We start from the raw sequence: 26,229 nt of genomic DNA on the forward strand, positions 1-26,229 counted from the left end.
CATATCACTTTATTTTTTCATTGATGTTTTTTCTCTGTTACTTTCACAAGTCGATAATTCTTGTCTGGATCACCTAACCCATATAGAAACTCAAATCATGATTTTGGGGAAATTAAGTTTAAACTGCTGAATTGCTATCATGGTCATGTGGTTTCAGCTAACTAAAAACTATGGTGTTCCAGCTGTTCTGTGAATTGAGGTCTTGTCCACGTCAGGAAGTGTGTTCCAGCTGTTCTGTGAATTGAGGTCTTGTCCACGTCAGGAAGTGTGTTCCAGCTGTTCTGTGAATTGAGGTCTTGTCCACGTCAGGAAGTGTGTTCCAGCTGTTCTGTGAATTGAGGTCTTGTCCACGTCAGAAAGTGTGTTCCAGCTGTTCTGTGAATTGAGGTCTTGTCCACGTCAGGAAGTGTGGTATGTCAACCCTTGCGATGTTTGAATAAAACCTCCTATCAATTTTGATAGCAGAATCAATAAGTAGGTCACAGGACTTGGGGGTGGGGTGTTGATTGGTTCGTCTTCTATCTATCATTTCCCTCCAAATTATACAATCTTCGAGATACAATGGAAATTAAACCTTTTGAATTTCAGGCAATTCAGCTGGTAGAGTGAGGGTGAAGGAACTATTTTTCTCTCTCTCTGAATTTGTGGTCAAAAATGTCCATTTCCTTAAACAAACACGAACTTCAATATATTGAACCATTTATTCTTTCAATGTAAATATATGAGAGTTTACTGCAATAAACACATTTCTATGAGAGCCTTGAGGTAAATGACAAAACAATGTATGCAATCATTAACAAACACAGCATCTCAATAACACAAAGTGGAATTTCAATATTTAAAAACAAAAAAAAATCTCAACCCTTTTGTTCATACAGAAATATCACAGTATATCAGGATTCCTGAGAGTTTTGGAGATTTTCTAATCATCAAATTTCAAAATTGTATGGTTGAAATCTTATTACACACATTCAAGTTTGAACTTTGACCTTTTCACTTACAAGACACAAATTCTGTAAGGCCCAAAAAATTAATAAATAGTTTCTCAGGCAAAAAATTTCAAATCTTAATGAGGCAGGCAGGTGTTCTACTTGGCTGTATCACGAGTTATCTTTCCTTTTTTCATGTTGACTATAGCATGAGTTACCTTTTCTTTATCATGTACATATTTGTATAGAATAAGCAATGGAATTTTTATTTTTATTAAAAAAAAATAGTATCATATTCCTTACTATAAAGTTTATACTATTATTCTTAAATTCTTGCATAAAAATCTATAACATAAGAGTTATCCCATTTACACAAAGATACAAATTTTAAAAAAATGTCCATGTGGTGTCTCTTTAAAAGATGCGGCAGTGCCCAAGAAACTATTGATGATTTTTTTTGGCCCAACTTGTTTTTAATAGTCTGTACAAATTACTCTGCCTGCATGTTTTCAATTTGATATTTTGTTGTGTAATACTACAATACCAAACATCTATCTTATAAACATCATATATTGCACAATTTCTTATAACTGATTCACAACAAAATTTATAAAATTAAGCATTAGTCGTTTGCTCCTACAATGCAGTACATGTATATCCAGAATGAGTTTGCAATTCATGATACCAACAATAATTTTTTTCTGGGTGAAAAAAAGTAAAATTAAATGATTCTTACATACATGTAGACTGTTACTTTCTCAATTACTACTATACATCTAATGAAGTGATTGAAAAATCACAATCATCCAACCTGGTTTCATTTCGAAATCATCCTAAATTTTTGTCATGAAATTTCACAATCAATAGGGAACACATACAATCAGCCAAAACCATATCAAGCTACGTTTTGCCGATGATAAGGAATTGTCCAATGAAGTTGGCTAGTCCCAGTAAAATAAGTAATGAATGAATGACAATAACAGGGACAGATAACTCTCCCCGCTCGTGTAAAGTCTTCATGTGTACTAAACATGGAAGTAGAATAGCATACGAAAATCCGCAGAAGGCCCCCACAAACCTGCAATACAAGATAAAACTAGGTCAAGTCAAAGCTTACAATATGGTACATTGTGTATCTTATGATATGATATCTTATTTTTACATATACTTAGAATTAATTATAATGTTTCTGTGTTGTGCGATATGGATGATGTCATAATAGCCAAATCAATGATTGGTCCGAAAACCCATACCACATATCAGACTGGTATACAAAAATGCATATCAATCATTAAGTTACTGCAGATTCCTTATTTTATGCGAGTACTTAATATGGCAAAATGACTCAGATATATCTCAAATTGCGTGAATTTGCATGTCATCTGTTCACGAGTTCTTACATGTACTTTAGCAACAGAAATTTTATTTCGTGAGTGATGCCTCTCACGAATTTACATGATAAAGAATTCCTCGCGTATACGGTATAAGCAAAAATTTTAACGAGGATTTAATTTTGACATTATTAACAAGGGTGTTGAGATCGCTAAAAATGAATATCACTTACAAGTTATTCCATATCATAGATAATAATTATGTTTCTTGGAGTCATAAGGTCGCTAAAATTAACTCTCACTAAAGACATATAACCATTTTTACAGGAAAATAGCTAAATATGCGACCTGCTAAAATTCCACTTATACTGTATACTTATACTCTACAATATTTACTCACTCATAACACTGGATTTACTCACTCATAACACAGGATTTACTCACTCATAGCACTGGATTTACTCACTTCTTACAAAATGATGACTAACAATATGGAGGCAGAGTGTGCGGATGCCGATTTCAATTTCATGAATTTTTCAGTAGAATCGACTCTTGTGATGAATACAATACACACACACTCAGCAAGACATGAATGGTCCTGTTACTATATCCCCTCTAATAATGAGGGGATAATAAGGATCACTTCCTGTTAGTATAACCTCTCACAATGAGGGGATAAGGACCACTTCCTGTTAGTATAACCCCTCTCACAATGAGGGATGATAAGGACCACTTCCTGTTACAATAACCCCTCTCACAATGAGAGGATATGGATCACTTCCTGTTACTATATCCCCTCACACAATGAGGGGATGATAAGGACCACTTCCTGTTACTATAACCTCTCACAATGAGGGGACAAGGACCACTTCCTGTTACTATAACCCCTCTCACAATGAGGGGATAATAAGGACCACTTCCTGTTACTATAACCCCTCTCACAATGAGGGGATGATAAGGACCACTTCCTGTTACTATAACCTCTCACAATGAGGGGATAATAAGGACCACTTCCTGTTACTATAACCCCTCACAATGAGGGGATGATAAGGACCACTTCCTGTTACTATAACCTCTCACAATGAGGGGATAAGGACCACTTCCTGTTACTATAACCCCTCTCACAATGAGGGGATAATAAGGACAACTTCCTGTTACTATAACCTCTCACAATGAGGGGATAATAAGGACCACTTCCTGTTACTATAACCCTTCTCACAATGAGAGGATATGGATCACTTCCTGTTACTATATCCCCTCTCACAATGAGGGGATGATAAGGACCACTTCCTGTTACTATAACCCCTCACACAATGAGGGGATGATAAGGACCACTTCCTGTTACTATAACCCTTCTCACAATGAGAGGATAAGGACCACTTCCTGTTACTATAACCCCTCTCACAATGAGGGGATGATAAGGACCACTTCCTGTTACTATAACCTCACACAATGAGGGGATAATAAGGACCACTTCCTGTTACCATAACCTCTCACAATGAGGGGATGATAAGGACCACTTCCTGTTATCATAACCCCTCTAACAATGAGGGGATAATAAAGACCACTTCCTGTTACTAATATGTATACGGTGTGACCGTTGGACCAAGCGAAGCATGTACGTAACTCCGTGTCCAGAGTGATAGTCATAATTCCGTTAAGTACGGTAGATTATGATTCATTTAAAAATATAAATTTTGAATGAAATTTCCTAGCGCTAAACACCCAGTAACATCTCAATATTAAAGGAGTTTATATGGGGACAACAGTTTTACATGATCCGCCTATTCATTAAACGCGGGAAATAAAACGCAAGGCAACGTAAACTGTGCACTGTGACGTCACATTTAGCCTCGGCTTTTTTCTCTTTTTCAAAGCAAACAATTATAAACAACAATAATACATTCCGTATGCAATGAAAAAGGCTGTTAAAACTAAACAAAATTAACCAATAAAATAAAAATGGTAAAAAAGTAACCGTAATTTTATCGTATATTCTTATTCAAAGAAACTCATGAACTCGTTCATTTATTTAGTTGTATTACGGTTTTATATGTATTTATTTGCTATAACCTGTTACAATGATAATTATACATTCACTTTGAACAAATTGAGTGTTTAAATTACGAAGTGCACGTTAGAGTCTTCTATTATTGGCATTCAAAATAAAACACGAATAACTGTTGAAGCAGGTAATGAAAAAATAAATGGCGGCGCCCATATGGATCACGAAAATTTCAGTGAACGTATATAGAGATTATCTCTTTTTCTTTTGCTGATTTTGACTTTTTTTCTTTTACATATGTGTTACCTTTAGAGCCTTGCTTCGCGGACGGGCCTTCGGCCCGTCCGAGCTTCGCTCAGTATAACCCCTCTCACAATGAGGGGATAATAAGGACAACTTCCTTTTACTATAACCCCTCACAATGAGGGGATAATAAGGACCACTTCCTGTTACTATAACCCCTCTAACAATGAGGGGATAATAAAGACCACTTCCTGTTACTATAACCCCTCTCACAATGAGGGGATAATAAGGACCACTTCCTGTTACTATAACCTCTCACAATGAGGGAATAATAAGGACCACTTCCTGTTACTATAACCCCTCTCACAATGTGGGAATGATAAGAACCACTTCCTGTTACTATAACCCCTCTCACAATGAGGGGACAAGGACCACTTCCTGTTACTATAACCTCTCACAATGAGGGGATAATAAGGACCACTTCCTGTTACTATAACCCTTCTCACAATGAGGGGATGATAAGGACCACTTCCTGTTACTATAACTCCTCTCACAATGAGGGAATGATAAGAACCACTTCCTGTTACTATAACCCCTCTAACAATGAGGAGCTAATAAGGGCCACTTCCTGTTACTATAACCTCTCACAATGAGGGGATAATAAGGACCACTTCCTGTTACTATAACCCCTCTCACAATGAGGGGATAATAAGGACCACTTCCTGTTACTATAACCCCTCTCACAATGAGGGGAAGATAAGGACCACTTCCTGTTACTATAACCCCTCTCACAATGAGGGGATAATAAGGACCACTTCCTGTTACTATAACCCCTCACAATGAGGGGATGATAAGGACCACTTCCTGTTACTATAACCCCTCACAATGAGGGGATGATAAGGACCACTTCCTGTTACTATAACCCCTCTCACAATGAGGGGATAATAAGGACCACTTCATGTTACTATATCCCCTCTCACAATGAGGGGATGATAAGTACCACTTCCTGTTACTATATCCCCTCTCACAATGAGGGGATGATAAGGACCACTTCCTGTTACTATATCCCCTCTCACAATGAGGGGCTAATAAGGACCACTTCCTGTTACTATAACCTCTCACAATGAAGGGATAATAAGGACCACTTCCTGTTACTATAACCCCTCTCACAATGAGGGGATGATAAGGATCACTTCCTATTATATAGCGGAGCTATCAGTTACATGTATTCCTACTGAAGGTCTTACCCTATAATGCTCCCTATGTGAGGTAGAAATACCGCAAATACCACACACACCGCCACGAGACACAGATTGAGTAGAAGGACATGTTTCACACTGCAAGAAAATAAATATAAATCTTATAGACTGAAGTCTGTACAAATGAATATAAATCTTACAGAGACTGAAGTCAGTACAAATAGATATAAATCTTATAGAGACTACAGTCTTAACAAATAAATATGAATCTTATAGAGACTCTGAAGTCTGTACAAATAAACATAAATCTTATAGAGAAGTCTGTACAAATAAACATAAATCTTATAGAGACTGAAGTCTGTACAAATAAATATAAATCTTATAGAGAAGTCTGTACAAATAAACATAAATCTTATAGAGAAGTCTGTACAAATAAACATAAATCTTATAGAGAAGTCTGTACAAATAAATATAAATCTGAAAGAGAAGTCTGTACAAATAAATATAAATCTTATAGAGACTGTGAAGTTTGTACAAATAAATATAAATCTTATAGAGACTAAAGTCTGTAAAAATAAATATAAATCTTATAGAGACTAAAGTCTGTACAAATAAATATAAATCTTACAGAGACTGTAGTCTGTACAAATAAATATAAATCTTAGATAGACTCTGAAGTCTGTACAAATAAATATAAATCTTAGAGAGACTCTGAAGTCTGTACAAATAAATATAAATCTTAGAGAGACTTTGAATCTTAAAATGTGCATACAAAGACCTGAGAATATAAATGATCAATTTAAGAAAGGATGATCACGTTAGCCAAGGCTTTTATATTTCAAACAACATTTCGAGACCATGGAGGTTATCCTGCAACATACACAAGAACAAGAGCTTTATTTCTATTCTATTATGGCTCAGAAATATACAGCCGATCGTTTTCCTATATAGCTACGAATCAGGTCACTGTAACATCATGGCAATTTCCAAAACGGCCTACATTGGTTTTGCCAACAAAAATGGTGAGATGGCAGGGGTATTCTAAATCAATTTTGAAAAAATATTTCAAGTATTTAGTTTGATGTTAACGGATAATATTAATTGTTTGGAATACACAGTTCAAGAAAAACTTGTCTGTGCATCGCCATCATGTTTATATGTGTATTGCCCTCGGAATGCAGACGATTGGTTTATACTGAATGACAAGTGTTCTTCAGTCATTTATGAATTTGTTTAATATGTTGTTTAATTTTTATTATTATAAAATTGAATTATCAGTCATCAACTTCATTGCATTAGCAAAACTCAAAGTGCAAACGAGATGTGTATCAATTTTCTCATAATCAGTTAATGAAAGCATATCGTAGAATAATGACCGTGGCATTCCTTTGATCTTTGCAATAACCATGGTAAAATAATTAAACTGTGTATGGGAAAGAAATTCAAAAATAATGCTATAAGTACTTTTAATATCTCTGTTTTACAATATGCATTCATCACAAATTTCACAAAGTCAGTTTATAATACCTCAATATTTAACAGTAATGATTTGCTAGTGGGGAGAGGGGTGTCGCTGATCTTCATTCTGGATTGTGTGACAGCGAAACGGGAGCTCCTTGGTGTGGTATGTCCTAACAGTGTTACAACTAAGAACTATTTAGAACATAATAGTGAGCTGTGTGGCCCTTTCTCTTGTTTTTATACAAAAAAGCGATTTACCTTGGCCAGACATCTCCAAACAGAGAAAACAAGAGCTGAGCTCGGAATATGTACAGCAGCAGAGGAAACACACACACCATCTGGAAAAACAGTCCGATCCTTGCCACGAAGGCCAAAATGTCTGTGTCAGCGATGTTGTTCAGCAAATTCTGATCAACAAAAAAGATGACATCTTAGCAAACATTGAACACTAATACAATGCTTACCAGCATCTCTGAAGAAAAGGAGTTTCACTTCCTTTGTAACTACAATAACAAAATCTAATTAGCCATCAAAGCAGGTGTAAATAACCAAAGCTCACATGGAAATTTTAATCTTAGAGAGAAATCTGTTAGATGTTCCCAATGCCAAAATCACCCCATCTACAGTGTGTAATTAACATTCATGAAATTTATATCTCACTCATAAATTGATTATATAATTAACATTCATGAAATTTATGTTTCAATGATAAATTGATTATCTAATTAACATTCATGAAATTTATGTCTCACTGATAAATTGATTATCTAATTAACATTCATGAAATTTATGTCTCACTGATCAATTGATTATCTGATTAATATTCATGAAATTTATTGATTATCTAATTAACATTCATGAAATTTTTGTTTCACTGATATATTGACTATCTAATTAACATTCATGAAATATTTGTCTCAATGATAAATTGATTATCTAATTAACATTCATGAAATTTTTGTTTCACTAATAAATTGATTATCTAATTAACATTCATGAAATATTTGTCTCAATGATAAATTGAATAAAACAAACTTCCAGCCATCAAGTCTCACAAAATATAAATTACTGTATATGTACTTATTTTAGAGGGATTCTAATTTTAGCGGCTTTGGCAGTGAAGCAAGAGTGCTGGATGTGCTTAAATATGAAAATCTCTATTCATCCATTATCAAACACAGAACAAGCACTAAATCATGATTACACCAAATAGACATCAGCTCTGACTGCTTCAAATTTTAGATACGCTAAAAAAAGTACACATACAATATTTACAGCACCATAAATAACTGTAAAACAACAGTAAAAACAGCAAAATAATAATAAAATAACCGTAAATAATGGTAAATTAATGATAAAATAACATTAAATAATGGTAAAATAATGATAAAATAACAGTAAATAATGGTAAAATAATAAAATAACAGTAAATAATGGTAAAATAATAATAAAATAACAGTAAATAATGGTAAAATAATGATAAAATAACATTAAATAACAGGAAGATTTAACTAAAATGTCTAAAGCTCTTTACTTTAGTCAATAAAAGCTAGGACTATCTTTAAGAGAACTCATTTCAATTTTCTTACATCTTCTATGCAGTCTTTGTTCAATGGAAATGAAGAGTAAAACATGACCCCCATGTAAATGTAGGTCACAGCCACTAATATGTAGGCAATGCTGAGGTCTCGTATCTGTAAAAAAAAAAAAAAAAAGAATGATGAAAAACTACAACAAATGTAAATGTAGGTCACAGCCACTAATATGTACGCAATGCTGAGGTCTCGTATCTGTAAAAAATAAAAAGAGAGAATGATGAAAAACTACAACAAATGTAAATGTAGGTCACAGCCACTAATATGTAGGCAATGCTGAGGTCTCGTATTTGTAAAAAAAAACAAGAGAGAGAATGATGAAAAACTACAACAAATGTAAATGTAGGTCACAGCCACTAATATGTAGGCAATGCTGAGGTCTCGTATCTGTAAAAAAAAAAACAAAAAAAAAACCCAGAGAGAATGATGAAAAACTACAACAAATGTGATTTCACATTCACATTAAACAGTTACAATTCACATTGAGAATAAGCATGTCACATAAATGACCACGTTAAACAAATTCTAGAATAAAATAAAATGGAGAGATAAAAGTACAACTTTGCTGTAATAATAAACTTAATGAAAGCATCATCTCTCTGACTTGGACAAGTATATAATAAATCATTTATCTTTTCATTTATTTCCAGTGTGTAAATTCATAATTCATATCATCTGATAAAACTCAGTCTCGTGGAAACCTCAAAAGACAACAGAGAAAATAGTCCACACATCTATATCAAATATCAACCACAGACAACACAGATAATTCTACACACACTAAATCAACAACAGACAACACAAATAATTCTACACACACTAAATCAACAACAGACAACACAGGGAATTCTACATAAACTAAATCAACCACAGACAACACAGGGAATTCTACATAAACTAAATCAACAACAGGACAACAGAGGGAATTCTACATAAACTAAATCAACAACAGGACAACACAGGGAATTCTACATAAACTAAATCAACAACAGACAACACAGGGAATTCTATATAAACTAAATCAACAACAGGACAACACAGAGAATTCTACATAAACTAAATCAACAACAGACAACACAGGGAATTCTACATAAACTAAATCAATCACAGACAACACAGAGAATTCTACATAAACTAAATCAACAACAGACAACACAGGGAATTCTACATAAACTAAATCAACAACAGGACAACACAGAGAATTCTACATAAACTAAATCAACAACAGACAACACAAATAATTCTACATAAACTAAATCAACCACAGACAACACAGGGAATTCTACATAAACTAAATCAACAACAGGACAACACAGGGAATTCTACATAAACTAAATCAACCACAGACAACACAGGGAATTCTACATAAACTAAATCAACCACAGACAACACAGGGAATTCTACATAAACTAAATCAACAACAGGACAACACAGAGAATTCTACATAAACTAAATCAACAACAGACAACACAGAGAATTCTACATAAACTAAATCAACCACAGACAACACAGGGAATTCTACATAAACTAAATCAACAACAGGACAACACAGGGAATTCTACATAAACTAAATCAACCACAGACAACACAGGGAATTCTACATAAACTAAATCAACCACAGACAACACAGGGAATTCTACATAAACTAAATCAACAACAGGACAACACAGAGAATTCTACATAGACTAAATTAACCACAGACAACACAGAGAATTCTACATAAACTAAATCAACCACAGACAACACAGGGAATTCTACATAAACTAAATTAACAACAGGACAACACAGAGAATTCTACATAAACTAAATTAACCTCAGACAACACAGGGAATTCTACATAGACTAAATTAACCACAGACAACACAGGGAATTCTACATAAACTAAATCAACCACAGACAACACAGGGAATTCTACATAAACTAAATCAACAACAGACAACACAGGGAATTCTACATAAACTAAATCAACCACAGACAACACAGGGAATTCTACATAAACTAAATCAACAACAGGACAACACAGGGAATTCTACATAAACTAAATCAACCACAGACAACACAGGGAATTCTACATAAACTAAATCAACAACAGGACAACACAGAGAATTCTACATAAACTAAATCAACAACAGACAACACAGGGAATTCTACATAAACTAAATCAACCACAGACAACACAGGGAATTCTACATAAACTAAATCAACAACAGGACAACACAGGGAATTCTACATAAACTAAATTAACCACAGACAACACAGAGAATTCTACATAAACTAAATCAACAACAGACAACACAGAGAATTCTACATAAACTAAATCAACAACAGACAACACATGGAATTTTACATAAAGTAAATCAACCACAGACAACACATGGAATTCTACATAAAGTAAATCAACCACAGACAACACAGAGAATTCTACATAGACTAAATTAACCACAGACAACACAGAGAATTCTACATAAACTAAATCAACAACAGGACAACACAGAGAATTCTACATAGACTAAATTAACCACAGACAACACAGAGAATTCTACATAAACTAAATCAACAACAGACAACACAGGGAATTCTACATAAACTAAATCAACAACAGACAACACAGGGAATTCTACACAAACTAAATCAACAACAGACAACACAGGGAATTCTACATAAACTAAATCAACAACAGACAACACAGGGAATTCTACATAAACTAAATCAACAACAGACAACACATGGAATTCTATATAAAGTAAATCAACCACAGACAACACAGAGAATTCTACATAGACTAAATTAACCACAGACAACACAGAGAATTCTACATAGACTAAATTAACCACAGACAACACATGGAATTCTACATAAAGTAAATCAACCACAGACAACACAGAGAATTCTACATAGACTAAATCAACCACAGACAACACAGGGAATTCTATATAAAGTAAATCAACCACAGACAACACAGGGAATTCTATATAAAGTAAATCAACCACAGACAACACAGGGAATTCTATATAAAGTAAATCAACCACAGACAACACAGGGAATTCTATATAAACTAAATCAACAACAGGACAACAGAGGGAATTCTACACAAACTAAATCAACCGTAGACAACACATGGAATTCTACATAAACTAAATCAACCACAGACAACAGCGAGATGTCCACACAAGTAAATAAACCCCAAGACAACAGTGAGAAGACAACCCCAATGAATGTATACAATGTATGTCTATGTGAGCTGAACAGTCTTACATTATTTTCTGGATGCTGTTGATTTCGACAGATGGAAATTACACAATTCTGTAGAAAGTACGCCAAAGCTGCTACCCCTGTCAATGCAACAAAAGTACCTCGGAACTCTGAAACAAAAAAAATCACTTTAATACGCACTTTTGTGTACAATTTTCCACAATAATTGACGAGTGTATACAATTTGTTGGGTTTTCTCACTATAACAAAGTGTTTACCTGGAATATAAATATGGTGGGCATCGCCTGATCTGTCCTCTCCCCCAAAGGTCAAATTAAATCCCCAGTCGTGAGCATTCACAGCAACAAAAGAAACTAGATACATCACAGATAGAGTTCCTGTTATCAAAAAAAGTATCAATGAGTTCTAATGTACACCATTATTTCATTGTTTTGACCATTACATTACCTTAACATAAAAATTTTGTTTGAATTTTATTTATGCTTTATAGAAAGTTTTACTTCTTTACCCAAAGCATTAAATTTGGTGAAGAAGGTGGGGGATTTGAAATTGACGATCGGTCCCAGTACAAGGACCAGAAAAAATGGCACTGTGTATTGCTCGTTCCAAACTTTGTCGTATGTATTCTCATGGGTGTGATCCGACGTCAGCCATTGGTCAACACTGGACAACATCCAACTGTGGTTACTATGGTTCCCAGAATGTGATGGCGGAGACATCGATGGACACACTGAAATTACAAATATCCCGAATTACAAACACCTATGTCAGGGGTGGTTGGTTCTTTGGTTTTTAATCACAGTTCTATTAGTCTCTTACAACTACTAACCATAGCTGGTTCCATTGGAGACATTTTCATGAGACGAGGTACTGTGATCTGTAAATTCAAAAGAAAGATATCAATGACAAGTTTCTTCATCTGTTTATTTACCTAATGCTTGCAGGGTGATTGATACTGGAAAAGTAACACACGGCTTAATGGCTTATTCTGATTGATTCAGTTACATTTAACATACAAGTGTTCCAATAAACTCACAAAGATTTTTTAAAGAAAAATTTATATTCCCAACACAACTGCGTATAAGATCCTGTTAATGACCATTTTACATAAAAAAAATTTGAAGAAACTTGAGGTGATAGTATTGATATCATCATCCCACCATGGTCCTTCACGGATGAAAATAAACCCATTAAAAAAAACTGTTGCATAAAGGTTTCTTGGAGATTTTATATCTTGGCATCATATCCAATGGCTGTACGTCTCATAAAGAGCTGTCATTTGTACACACACACATCTCTTTAGTAGAATCAAAATAATTCTCTTGTTGCCAGAATTATTGAAAAATCTCGGTCTCAAGATATTGCTAGAAAACAATATTTCTTGTCCTCCATGGTTGCTCGCAAACAAAACTATCTGTAATTATTCCTAAACTTCAATATAAAATATATTTAATAAAGAAATATAATGAGACACTTACGGTAGATGAAATTCACAACATTGTAGAGGAAATTAGACATCAAAATCCAGTAAACAATGGCCCCACCCATCAGGGTAAGAAGGGAGGAGATCACCGCCAAGATCTGGGCCCACCGCCCCAAGGTCAGTCTGCAAACATCAGAGAAATCCAGACCGGATTCCACCTTGCCTGTCAAGTTATAAAATTCAGTAATAGCAAAGTTCTATAGAATTCAGTACTAGCAAAGTTCTATAAAATTCAGTACTAGCAAAGTTCTATAAAATTCAGTACTAGCAAAGTTCTATAGAATTCAGTACCAGCAAAGTTTTATAAAATTCAGTACTAGCAAAGTTCTATAGAATTCAGTACCAGTAAAATTCTATAGAATTCAGTACCAGCAAAGTTCTATAGAATTCAGTACCAATGAAATTCTATATAATTCAGTACCAGTAAAATTTTATATAATTCAGTACCAGTAAAGTTCTATATAATTCAGTACCAGCAAAGTTCTAAAGAATTCAGTACCAGTGAAATTCTATATAATTCAGTATCAGCAAAGTTCTATATAATTCAGTACCAGCAAAGTTCTATAGAATTCAGTACCAGTAAAGTTCTATATAATTCAGTACCAGTAAAATTCTATAGAATTCAGTACCAGTAAAATTCTATATAATTCAGTACCAGTGAAATTCTATATAATTCAGTACCAGTAAAATTCTATATAAATCAGTACCAATAAAGTTCTATAGAATTCAGTACCAGTAAAATTCTATAGAATTCAGTACCAGTAAAATTCTATATAAATCAGTACCAATAAAGTTCTATAGAATTCAGTACCAGTAAAATTCTATAGAATTCAGTACCAGTAAAATTCTATATAAATCAGTACCAATAAAGTTCTATAGAATTCAGTACCAGTAAAATTCTATAGAATTCAGTACCAGCAAAGTTCTATATAATTCAGTACCAATGAAATTCTATATAATTCAGTACCAGTGAAATTCTATATAATTCAGTACCAGTAAAATTCTATATAATTCAGTACCAGTCAAGTTCTATAGAATTCAGTACCAGCAAAGTTCTAAAGAATTCAGTACCAGTGAAATTCTATATAATTCAGTACCAGTAAAATTCTATATAATTCAGTACCAGTAAAATTCTATATAAATCAGTACTAGCAGAGTTCTAGATAATTCAATACTTATAAATATCTTTAGACTTTTAAAATTACTAGTTAAATTCTATAAATATTTTACCATTATCAAATAACCTGTCACTGAAAATTATTAAATTTAGCAGCCACCATTCTGTTGCAAAGTAATCAACTGTCATCCATTGTGTCCAGCCATTATTCTTTATTTGGGCTGGACATGAATGAATACATGATAAAGATTTGACAAGAAATGATGTCTGTAATGAAGAGGACAAGAGCTAGCAGATAATGGTGGGTTCTGAAGTTACGTCTGCTCTCCACTTCAATCCCTAAATAATGTCACATGATACAGTGCATCCCTAAGCTGATTAATGTCGCATGACACAGCACAGTACTTATCACACCGAGGGAATTAACAATAAAACTAGAATCCAGTACAGCGTATGAATGGCTGTAACAGAGCACTTCAGTGTAAGGGGGAGTTTGACCTTGCCACTTATAACATTGTATTGTTACATTCACTACCAGTCACTGCCAATTCCTCACTGCTCATTACATCGTATGACTAATCCACTAATCCACTGAGTCACAGAGATTATAGCATCAAATGCACAATATTCTGAGTGGCTTTATTTACTACAGTTAAACGTTCAGACAATCATGCTGAAAAACACAATTTTTTAAAAGTACTTAGGAAATGTGTATTTTAAATTCCTCAGTAAAGTATTTGTCAAAAAGCAGATTCCAATGTGTTGATAGAATATTTTTTAGGATATTGCTCTAGCCATATGCAACAAAATATCATCAGATTTCATGTACATGTATACCTAAGGATTTCATATTAAACAACTGTTTACACAATGCAGCATCCGATTCAATCTACTGAAGAAGACAGTTATTCAGAATTTTACACAATGCAGCATCCGATTCAATCTACTGAAGAAGACAGTTATTCAGAATTTTACACAATGCAGCATCCAATTCAACCTACTGAAGAAGACAGTAATTCAGAATTTTACACAATGCAGCATCTGATTCAATCTACTGAAGAAGACAGTTATTCAGAATTTTACACAATGTAGTATCCAATTCAATCTACTGAAGAAGACAGTTATTCAGAATTTTACACAATGCAGCATCCAATTCAATCTACTGAAGAAGACAGTAATTCAGAATTTTACACAATGCAGCATCCAATTCAATCTACTGAAGAAGACAGTTATTCAGAATTTTACACAATGCAGCATCCAATTCAATCTACTGAAGAAGACAGTTATTCAGAATTTTACACAATGCAGCATCCAATTCAATCTACTGAAGAAGACAGTAATTCAGAATTTTACACAATGCAGCATCTGATTCAATCTACTGAAGAAGACAGTTATTCAGAATTTTACACAATGTAGTATCCAATTCAATCTACTGAAGAAGACAGTTATTCAGAATTTTACACAATGCAGCATCCAATTCAATCTACTGAAGAAGACAGTAATTCAGAATTTTACACAATGCAGCATCTGATTCAATCTACTGAAGAAGACAGTTATTCAGAATTTTACACAATGCAGCATCCAATTCAATCTACTGAAGAAGACAGTTATTCAGAATTTTACACAATGCAGCATCCAATTCAATCTACTGAAGAAGACAGTTATTCAGAATTTTACACATTCGGTACTTTTTAATTTTTCTAAATTTGTGAGGAATATTTTAAAATTCCTGACTAAATTCCTTTTCATCACTATACACATTCGTAACGTTGAATCATATAAATCCACACTTGCTAGTAATAATCCGGTGATGCTATACTGCTCAGTATACCATTATAGTTCAAACATTAACCAAAATAGAATATGAGTCACATCTCCTTAATTTTGCTACTTCACCCCTCAGGTATATAATCCTATCTCCCATCATTTACAGACAGATATCACTACAGCACAACAAGGATATAGTGACACTCCTAACATGTAATCATATCCCCTGTAATTTACAGACAGATATCACTACAGTACAACAAGGATAAAGTGACACCCCTATCATGTAATCCTATCTCCTGTCATTTACAGGTGGCAGGTATCACTACAGTACAACAAGGATATAGTGACACCCCTATCATGTAATCCTATCTCCCGTCATTTACAGACAGATATCACTACAGTACAACAAGGATATAGTGACACCCCTAACATGTAATCCTATCTCTCGTCATTTACAGACAGATATCAATACAGTACAACAAGGATATAGTGACACCCCTAACATGTAATCCTATCTCCCGTCATTTACAGATAGATATCACTACAGTACAGCAAGGATATAGTGACACCCCTAACATGTAATCCTATCTCCCGTCATTTACAGATAGATATCACTACAGTACAGCAAGGATATAGTGACACCCCTAACATGTAATCCTATCTCCCATCATTTACAGACAAATATCACTACAGTACAACAAGGATATAGTGACACCCCTAACATGTAATCCTATCTTCCGTCATTTACAGGTGGCAGGTATCACTACAGTACAACAAGAATATAGTAACACCCCTATGAAGAATTAACAGTTGTAACAAAGTCACTTTTTTATTTCCCACTTCTAAAAATATAAAATAACTCATTGCATAAAACAAAGTATGCCTATTACAAAGTGAAATAGGGACCCTCCCTCGGTGATTCGTTGTGATGGTGTTTTAAATGTTGGGACCCTTCCCTGTTGTTTCGCTATAATGGTATTTTGAATGTTTGCAGTAGGCATGTTGACTTACCAGCTGACTGCATTGACTTCAGGATTCTATAACTTGTGTAAAACATTAACACTGCCATCAGAACTAGGAGGGTGATTCCCGTCGCAAAACCTGCCTAAAAATAGACCACAAGTTATAAACTAAAAATAGACCACAAGTTATAGACTAAAAATAGACCACAAGTTATATAGACTATCACCCACAAAAGATCACCAACATTGTAAGGATATATCATAACAACTCCCTTGTGTGTTAGGACAGGGACAATGCAAGATTGTTTTCATTCAATTCAACAAACATTTTCATAATTCCATTTGGTTCAGTGAAACATTGCAATGATAATTTGTATTAGTGAGCAACATATGTATAGAGGGTAATTCTTCTACCAGAGGAAAATCACACTCAACATACATATAGAGGGTATTTCCACTACCAGAGGAAAATCACACTCAACATACATATAGAGGGTATTTCCACTACCAGAGAAAAATTACACTTAACATACATATAGAGGGTATTTCCACTACCAGAGGAAAATCACATTAAACATCTGACTGCGTAGAATGAACTGAATGACGATTTTCATTATTTCTACAATAACTTAACTGTACAGTTTTAATGCATCCTGTTTCCTAACACAAGATATCAAAGTGATCCCATTCAAGCAAAGACTCAGTTAATCCACAGTCGCAGTATTTTGAACTCTACCTGTACACATACCTGTCTAATGGCCCAGGGCACACCTGTACATGTACCTGTCTAATAGCCCAGGGCATGCTAAGTATGGATCTACCTGTACACGTACCTGTCTAATGGCCCAGGGCACACCTGTACACGTACCTGTCTAATGGCCCAGGGCACACCTGTACACGTACCTGTCTAATGGCCCAGGGCATGCTAAGTATGGATGTTCCCATCATCGTGTTCCACATTGAGAATCTGAAAAAATAATTAAAACTGGAGATTATGATATAGAGCTGATCAAATCTTATAATAGAAAGGACAACTGTTTGTTTCTGTGATATATAGTAGAATAAAAGATGAGAGTGAGAGAGACACAGACCAAAATAGACAGACAGATAGACAAATAAAGACAGACAGAGAGAATGACACACAGACAGACACACAGAGAGAATCAATCGGATCACGCGCTCGTCCTTTTCCGTAACCGGTAAGAAGACTCGGACGTGGATCGGCGCAAGAATTGCATCAAATCGATGCATTTCTTCGCCAGAAGCACGCCTGTGGATGAGGTGAGGTTAAAAGGCCAGAACCGAATCCCTGAATAATGTGTTATTTATATTTTCACCACAAATTCAGTTTTGGTATCATTAACGTCTTATTCACTCTAATACATAAACATGTAAGTGGAAATTGATAGTGGTATAATACCTTAGATGTGTATAATATCTATGATGCATTTGAAAGTTCACGTTTCATAGCGTAACGTACGACTGTGACGTCATAGTTACGTTTATGTATACGTAGCAACCAACTCTGATGGCGTCGATCCACATACGAGGTTCATTTGCGGTTACGGAAATAGCCGAATAGATACGATTGAGAGAGAATGACACACAGACAGACACACACAGAGAGAATGACACACAGACAGACACACAGAGAGAATGACACACAGACATACACATAGAGAGAATGACACACAGACAGACACACAGAGAATGACAGACAGACAGACACACAGCCAGAATGACACACAGACACATTTTAATAATTAAGTTCAACTGAGATGTTATAAAAAATTAATTAATCGACTAGAACATATTAAATTTTTTTCCCAAAATTGTTCAAGAACATGTTATAGAAAATGTTGTGATGGATATACATCTAACATTCTGGTGGAATAGCTCTTTTATTTTAAATATTCAAGAAAAAATCGTGAACTTTGGTGCCCTAGCTATTTTAAGAAAAAGTTGTGGCGAACTTCTGGCACACTGTGTGTCGCTAGTGGTACACTGTGTGCCGTTAGCGGCATTAGCTGTACACTTCTGGCAAACAGCTCTGGCACACTAATTTGTTTGCTGCAAACTTGTGGCAAATTTGCAGCAAACCTTACATTTTGGTAAAGGCATTGACACAAGAAGAGATAAAACGAGACAATGAAAATGTTAGCTAAAGGGACAAACATATAGAGAGAGCAACTGACAACTGGAAATACAAGACTAAGTGACTAAATACCACCAACAGTGTGATCAGGTCAAGTTTCACAGATGAACATTACTTCTACATAACCTGTCAAGAAGTTCATTTTATTTCATTAGAGACTTACATGATTATAACACTGCTTTATGTGAGACTTACATGGTTATAAGACTGCTTTGTTTCCCTTCCGTTACTATGGGAACCACAATATAGAAATCAGGTGGCACCACATGATCTGGCATTTGCTAAAAAAGAGCAAGCATCACCATAATACAAGTATAGAGATTTACGTAATACAAGTATACAGATTTACATAATACAACTATACAGATTTACGTAATATAAGAATAGAGATTTACATTACAAAAGTATAATATATATTTACGTAATACAAGTACAGAGATTTACGTAATATAAGTATAGAGATTTACGTATTATAAGTATAGAGATTTACGTATTATAAGTACAGAGATTTACGTAATATAAGTACAGAGATTTACGTAATATAAGTACAGAGATTTACGTAATATAAGTACAGAGATTTACGTAATACAAGTATAGAGATATATGTAATACAAGTATAGAGATTTATGTAATATAAGTACAGAGATTTACGTAATATAAGTATAGAAATTTACGTATTACAAGTATAGAGATTTACGTAATATAAGTATAGAGATTTACATAATATAAGTAATAGAGATTTACGTAATATAAGTACAGAGATTTACGTAATACAAGTATAGAGATTTACGTAATACAAGTACAGAGATTTACATAATACAAGTATAGAAATTTACGTAATATAAGTATAGAGATTTACATAATGTAAGTACAGAGATTTACGTAATACAAGTATAGAGATTACGTAATATAAGTATAGAGATTTACATAATATAAGTAATAGAGATTTACGTAATATAAGTACAGAGATTTACGAAATACAAGTATAGAGATTTACGTTATAAAAGTACAGAGATTTACGTAATACAAGTATAGAGATTTATGTAATATAAGTACAGAGATTTACGTAATATAAGTACAGAGATTTACATAATGTATGTACAGAGATTTACGTAATGTAAGTACAGAGATTTACGTAATACAAGTATAGAGATTACGTAATATAAGTATAGAGATTTACATAATATAAGTAATAGAGATTTACGTAATATAAGTACAGAGATTTACGTAATACAAGTATAGAGATTTATGTTATAAAAGTACAGAGATTTACGTAATACAAGTATAGAGATTTATGTAATACAAGTATAGAGATTTATGTAATACAAGTATAGAGATTTATGTAATACAAGTATAGAGATTTACGTAAAACAAGTACAGAGATTTACGTAATACAAGTATGGAGATTTACGTAATATAAGTATAGAGATTTACGTAATACAAGTATAGAGATTTACATAATACAAGTATAGAGATTTACGTAATATAAGTACAGAGATTTACGTAATATAAGTACAGAGATTTACGTAATATAATTATAGAGATTACGTAATACAACTATACAGATTTACGTAATACAAGTATAGAGATATACGTAATACAAGTGCAGAGATTTATGTAATACAAGTATAGAGATTTATGCAACATATGTATATTTATTATATACTTTCAATTTCATCTCTTCTTTTTTCTATAAAAGTTTGCGGGCATATATCACACGATATATGCCCGGAAACATTCCGGCCCGCAAACATTATGTCACAATCAAATTTCTACGTCGTTAATTTTCAAATTTTTCGTGTTTTTCATCTTTTACTCCGTTAAACCGATAAAGTTATTGTTAAAAATAAAATTATTGTTAGTTTCTAAATGAAATTGAAAGTATATAATAAAAAGGTTATAGACTTTGTATGGGAAATATGATGACCTCGTTTTTTGTCGCGGACGGACCTCGCAAGCTCGGTCCGTCTACGCGCCAAAAAACTCGGTCGTCATATTTTCCCATACAAAGTCTATAACCTATAAATATTTACAGAAAAATCATGTCAACTTCATAAAGCTAAAACTTCCATAAAAATAACAAACACGGGGTCCCTTTCATCACATACACAGAGTGTTCAGTGATTCATGACAACACACAGATCAAGACAAGAGTGAGCACCACTAATTCAGGAAGGAATTCCTTCACAAACTCATTTAATTTAAATTTTTGTATTTCCCTCTTTCCTTGTATATCATACAGTTCCTTTTTCTAACATTTCCTTCTTCACATTCAATTAGAAGTATCCATTGTCATAATAATGCAGACGATGGATAAAATCATCTAAAGAACCAGGTGCTATAATGAGGCAAATTTTCTCAAACTATCATCATTTCATGATGAAATTATTCATTTACAATGTCAGATATGAACGTGCTTTTGCAATCTTTAAAAAATATTACGTAACCAGCGTGTTATACAGAGAACACGACATCACGTTATGACAAAACTTGTATAATTCAATAATTGCTGGTATTTAATCAAAATTCAGGAAATTTTATGCCACATTAAAACAACGAATAAAATTGAACAGCAAGATATGTTCTCACTCAAGTGTAATGCCAAATATGTTAGAATTTTCATATCATATTTTTTGAGGTGACTATATAAAAATACAGAGATACATGAGACCTAAATTATATTCAGAAGTGTTGTGTTGTAAATTGAAGGTTTTACAAGGGCGGATCTGTAGACCTCTGTTTCTCCCCAGATAGATATAGTTCTGCAGATTAACTTTATTTGACCTGCTGTTTACAATTTCAACTCTATTCTGATCAACTTAGTCATGTCCATGTAATATTTTTTATAAATGAGTATTCTTATGACCTACATAACACTAACTGTTAACAATGAACTTACAAATGCACTGTCACTGTGAGGGGCCAGGCGACCGTAATATCTGTATCGATGAAGAACGGCTGTCGTGGAGTCTCCATCATAATTATTGTAACTGCGTAGGGAAGTAAAGTGAACTGGTTGTCTGAAAATAAATTTGCCATTTTAATCAGCACATGCAATAATGGCAGAAGTTCACAACAACAAATTCAGACAGGAAAATGTTGTTTAAAAACAAATACTAGCTCTGTCACTTTTAGATTTTCACTATCTTTTAAGAATCATTTTCAGAAATGAATGAAAATATCCATGTAATATGCAGATGACTCAATAGAAGCAATCAATGTAATCAAATTTTTAAAAATTAAATTGAACTCTTAATATTTTTTACTATTCAACCAATATTGTAAGTATGATAAAGTCAATGCTCCCATGAACACAAACCATGCATGTGTGTGGCAGTACAAAAAGATTTAAAACCTTAAAAATTACATCATCTGAGTGATTTCAAACATCAATGAACATTCTTAGAGAATATCACCAGTGTTGTGGATTTCACCGAGTACAAATCAAGTCAATGTTTATGTACGTAAACTTCATGAAAGCTGCAATGCTTATATCATTTTTAAGCTTCATTTGCCCCACAAAAACTTTGCAAATTTGAATGACATATTCTTTCCAGAGTACCTGCAAACTGCGAAACAAAATCAAAATGAAACGCAATCAACTTTAAAACAAAACCAATCCAAATGAAATCAAATGAAACATAACTAACAACAACTATCATTAACTATTTACCAAGAAATTTTCAAAAAAAATGAAAAATATGCTAAATCATTACATAAGTAGGTGCCATTAAAATTTTTAATTGATAAAATGTAGAGTGGCCAGTTTTCAATTTCTTTTGATTGGTTTCATTTCGTTCGCAGTTTACAGGTACCCTTCCTTCCACACATCACATTATTCATAAAAGATATTGAAATCAGTTGAACTTTGAGTTTATCATGAGGAAGCATTCAATAGTGTATTTCCAGGATTCATGTAACTTCATGGCTGTGGTTAATCAAATAGTTGTGATGATAATTAGAGGACATAACTTTTGTAATTTTGGTTACAGTAGTTTCAATATATAGGTTACTATCGATAACTCAAACTTCAAGGGACCTTGATAAAACTTCAAGAGATTGAAGGCCGAGTTAAAGCCAGAAATTAGAGGTCCGACCATAATGGTTCAGACTTTATAGTCACAGGATTGCATATAAACTGGTACCCTGTTGACCTCGCTTCTCTCATGTACAACAGGTAAGCGTCAATTTTTGACAGCCAGGATTTGGGCTGTATCATTATCTCACGCGTATAATGAGATTTCCTTTCAAAACAACAATGACGCTAACTTTGACGTCACAGTCGACTACACTACGTTACGAATATACTGTGAAGTGCGAAACTTCACAACGTAGTGCAGTAGACTTTGACGTCATAACAATAGACTAAACTGGTTCCCCGCTGATTGGTGCTACACACAAACAACAGGTAAGCGGTACTTTGGTTAGCCCACATGAGCTGATTTCATTGGTCAGTTGATTTTTATGTCTAACTAGAGAGATTCCGAATGGTAGAGTCATTGTAGTCTAGTTATGACGTCAAAGTCTACTGTGCTACATTACAAAGTTTCGCGCTGCATAGGCCTACTTCACTGTATTCGTGATGTAGTGTAGTCGACTGTGACGTCAAAGTTAGCGTCGTTGTTTTGAAAGGAACTCTCGTTATACGCGTGAAATAACGATACAGCCCAAATCCTGGCCGTCAAAAATTGGCGCTTACCTGTTGTACCCGTAGAGAAGCGAGATCAACAGGGAACCAGTTTAAACAATAGACTACAATGACTCAACCATTCGGAATCTCTCCAGTGCATCATGAAAATCAATTGGCCAATGAAATCGGCTCATTTGGGCTAATCAAAGTACCGCTTACCCGTTGTTTGTGTGTAGCACCAATCAGCGGGGAACCAGTTTAGATTGCATATTCACATCCTCAAAATCCTGTGATTGTTTTGACACATTGTCCTTCATATTTTTCGGTAATTGATTTGATTTCAACAACACTGAGCTTTATTTAGCATGAATAAAAAGTTTTTTTTGTAAGTTGTGTATTTGTTCTGTTTCCATGCTAAAATAGACGTACGTGTACATGTTTACAAGACAAATTTCTCATAGAGTAACATGCAAAGCTTCACGTCAATAACTACACCGTGGTCACAATCGTCCCAGGACCCGATCGTAAATACAGGTATCTACATTTTCTTGATCGATACTTTATCGATCTATTAACAAATTCCTGGACTTTCATTTGCCACGGACTGGCCCTCCCCTACTAATGTTTTACCAAAACAAAAGAAAAAATATCAAAATGTCTGATCTTACCTCCTTCTTTCTCCTTGATCAGATAATCTGCAAGAAACATTCACGATATTTCAATAAATAATAATAGAGGGCGAAGCCCTCTCACGGCCCGAAGGGCCGTGAGAGCGGAGCTCTCCCTATAGGTAACACGTATATACATGTTTAAAAGGAAAATATAGGAAAACAATGAAAAATTAAACCATACCTATGGAACTTGAAAAGTTTGGTACTAATGGCGTCGATTCGAATACTATCGCGTGGACATGTATTTCTCCATTTTGAATCTCGTCTACCCTAGTTCACGTCGTTCTGAGATGTTACAAAAATTCGTAAAAGCATGTAAATCTTATTTTCTTAATCATATATAATCACTCCACCATTAACGCCATGTTTGTTGTTGTGGTTCAGACGCTATGTTTGTAAATTTGCTAAAATACGACGCTGAATATGACGTCACAATGTACTGTTTACATCAATTGCGTTATATTTCCCGCGTTCAATATATAGGCGGATCAAATATCCAAAATTAGGATGCTTTGATACAGTTCAGTCCTCGTGCTAACTTCGGATTGTTTTTGTTCTGTTTTGGATATAGATACTAATGCCAAAACTTGTTTGCTTCGCCCTCAAACACGGTCACGCCGTAAAACATATTATGACAAACTTTGGAAAAATCACAAATAAACGCACATCGATCTGAATGACTATATCAGACTATAATTTTTTGGTCTTTGTTTTACCTGTTTACAGACGGAGAGCTATCGCTGTTTTCCAGGAGCGGTCCCGTCTCTCCGGGTTCTCCGTTAATCGACATACCCCTTTAGGTTCATCCACCATTCACATCGTTCAACAATTAAGCCCAAATTCTGAATAAAAATACCTTTCTCCTGAAAGTTTACACAAACCACAGCTGACAGTACACCCACTGCGTACTGTTGATCCTTGGGCAAGAAAACCGGATATTGAATCTGCTAAGATATTTGGGGGTAAAAAAAAACGTGTCATGTGGCTCAATATTTCCCGGAACATACTGTAGTATAAGGAGAGAGGAGAAAATCTTTGGCTGGACCGGGAATCGAACCCGTGACACCTGCATTACTAGTCAGGTGCTCTAACCACTGATCTATCCACAGTATAATACCATCATTCATTAGGTTTGTTGTTGGGTTGTTTTTTTTTTGGGGGGGGGGGGGTTATAGGAGAATACTGATTATTGTATTTCTTTTTTCTACAAGCTAGTCTTTGTCTTCTCTTAAAAGTTAAAAGTACATAATACATCAAGAAGAGTACTCAAGTACAAATAAATGATTCAAGTGCCTATGGTCACAGTAGCGGATTTAAGGGGAGCGCAGCCCCCCCCCCCCCCCCCCCATTTTTTTTCTTTCAAATTTTAAGGTAAATCGTGGTATCTTGTTTAGAAAAATGTTCTAAACGAAAAAAGAAGCAATAATTTCTAACACTCCCATAGAAATAAATGACAAAACCTTTT

At 34.2% G+C, this 26,229-nt stretch overlaps 1 protein-coding gene across 3 annotated transcripts; it reads right to left on the reverse strand.

The window, feature by feature from the left end:
- Window positions 1–682: 682 nt before the first annotated feature.
- Window positions 683–25,712, reverse strand: LOC125670542 (neutral amino acid transporter 9-like). Of its 3 annotated transcripts, none has more exons than XM_048905751.2 (15): window positions 25,481–25,712; window positions 24,762–24,788; window positions 22,363–22,483; window positions 19,659–19,744; window positions 18,212–18,275; window positions 17,358–17,451; window positions 13,455–13,622; window positions 12,806–12,853; window positions 12,485–12,706; window positions 12,234–12,353; window positions 12,019–12,125; window positions 8,758–8,862; window positions 7,427–7,575; window positions 5,756–5,845; window positions 683–2,007 (listed from the first exon to the last, which is right to left on the reverse strand). In XM_048905751.2, exons 1-15 carry the CDS (start codon window positions 25,552–25,554, stop codon window positions 1,830–1,832), a joined length of 1,653 nt encoding a protein of 550 aa, XP_048761708.2. In that variant the 5' UTR covers window positions 25,555–25,712; the 3' UTR covers window positions 683–1,829. The 3 variants fall into 3 exon arrangements, with proteins under 3 accessions (XP_048761708.2, XP_048761709.2, XP_056019977.1); XM_048905752.2 differs by having other exon boundaries at window positions 24,946–25,693; XM_056164002.1 differs by lacking the exon at window positions 8,758–8,862 and having other exon boundaries at window positions 25,481–25,693.
- Between the last annotated feature and the right edge of the window lie 517 nt (window positions 25,713–26,229).

This window comes from Ostrea edulis, chromosome 4 (genome assembly GCF_947568905.1).
Source record: "Ostrea edulis chromosome 4, xbOstEdul1.1, whole genome shotgun sequence".
Taxonomy (NCBI): Eukaryota; Metazoa; Mollusca; class Bivalvia; order Ostreida; family Ostreidae; genus Ostrea; species Ostrea edulis.

Coding starts and splice junctions, on each gene's coding strand:
- LOC125670542 (XM_048905751.2), bottom strand. CDS start 25,554: ATGTCGATTAACGGAGAACCCGGAGAGACGGGACCGCTCCTGGAAAAC. Junction 12,126..12,233: donor CCACCATATTTATATTCCAG/GTAAACACTTTG, acceptor TTTTTGTTTCAG/AGTTCCGAGGTACTTTTGTT. Junction 5,846..7,426: donor TTTGGAGATGTCTGGCCAAG/GTAAATCGCTTT, acceptor ATTTTCTTGCAG/TGTGAAACATGTCCTTCTAC.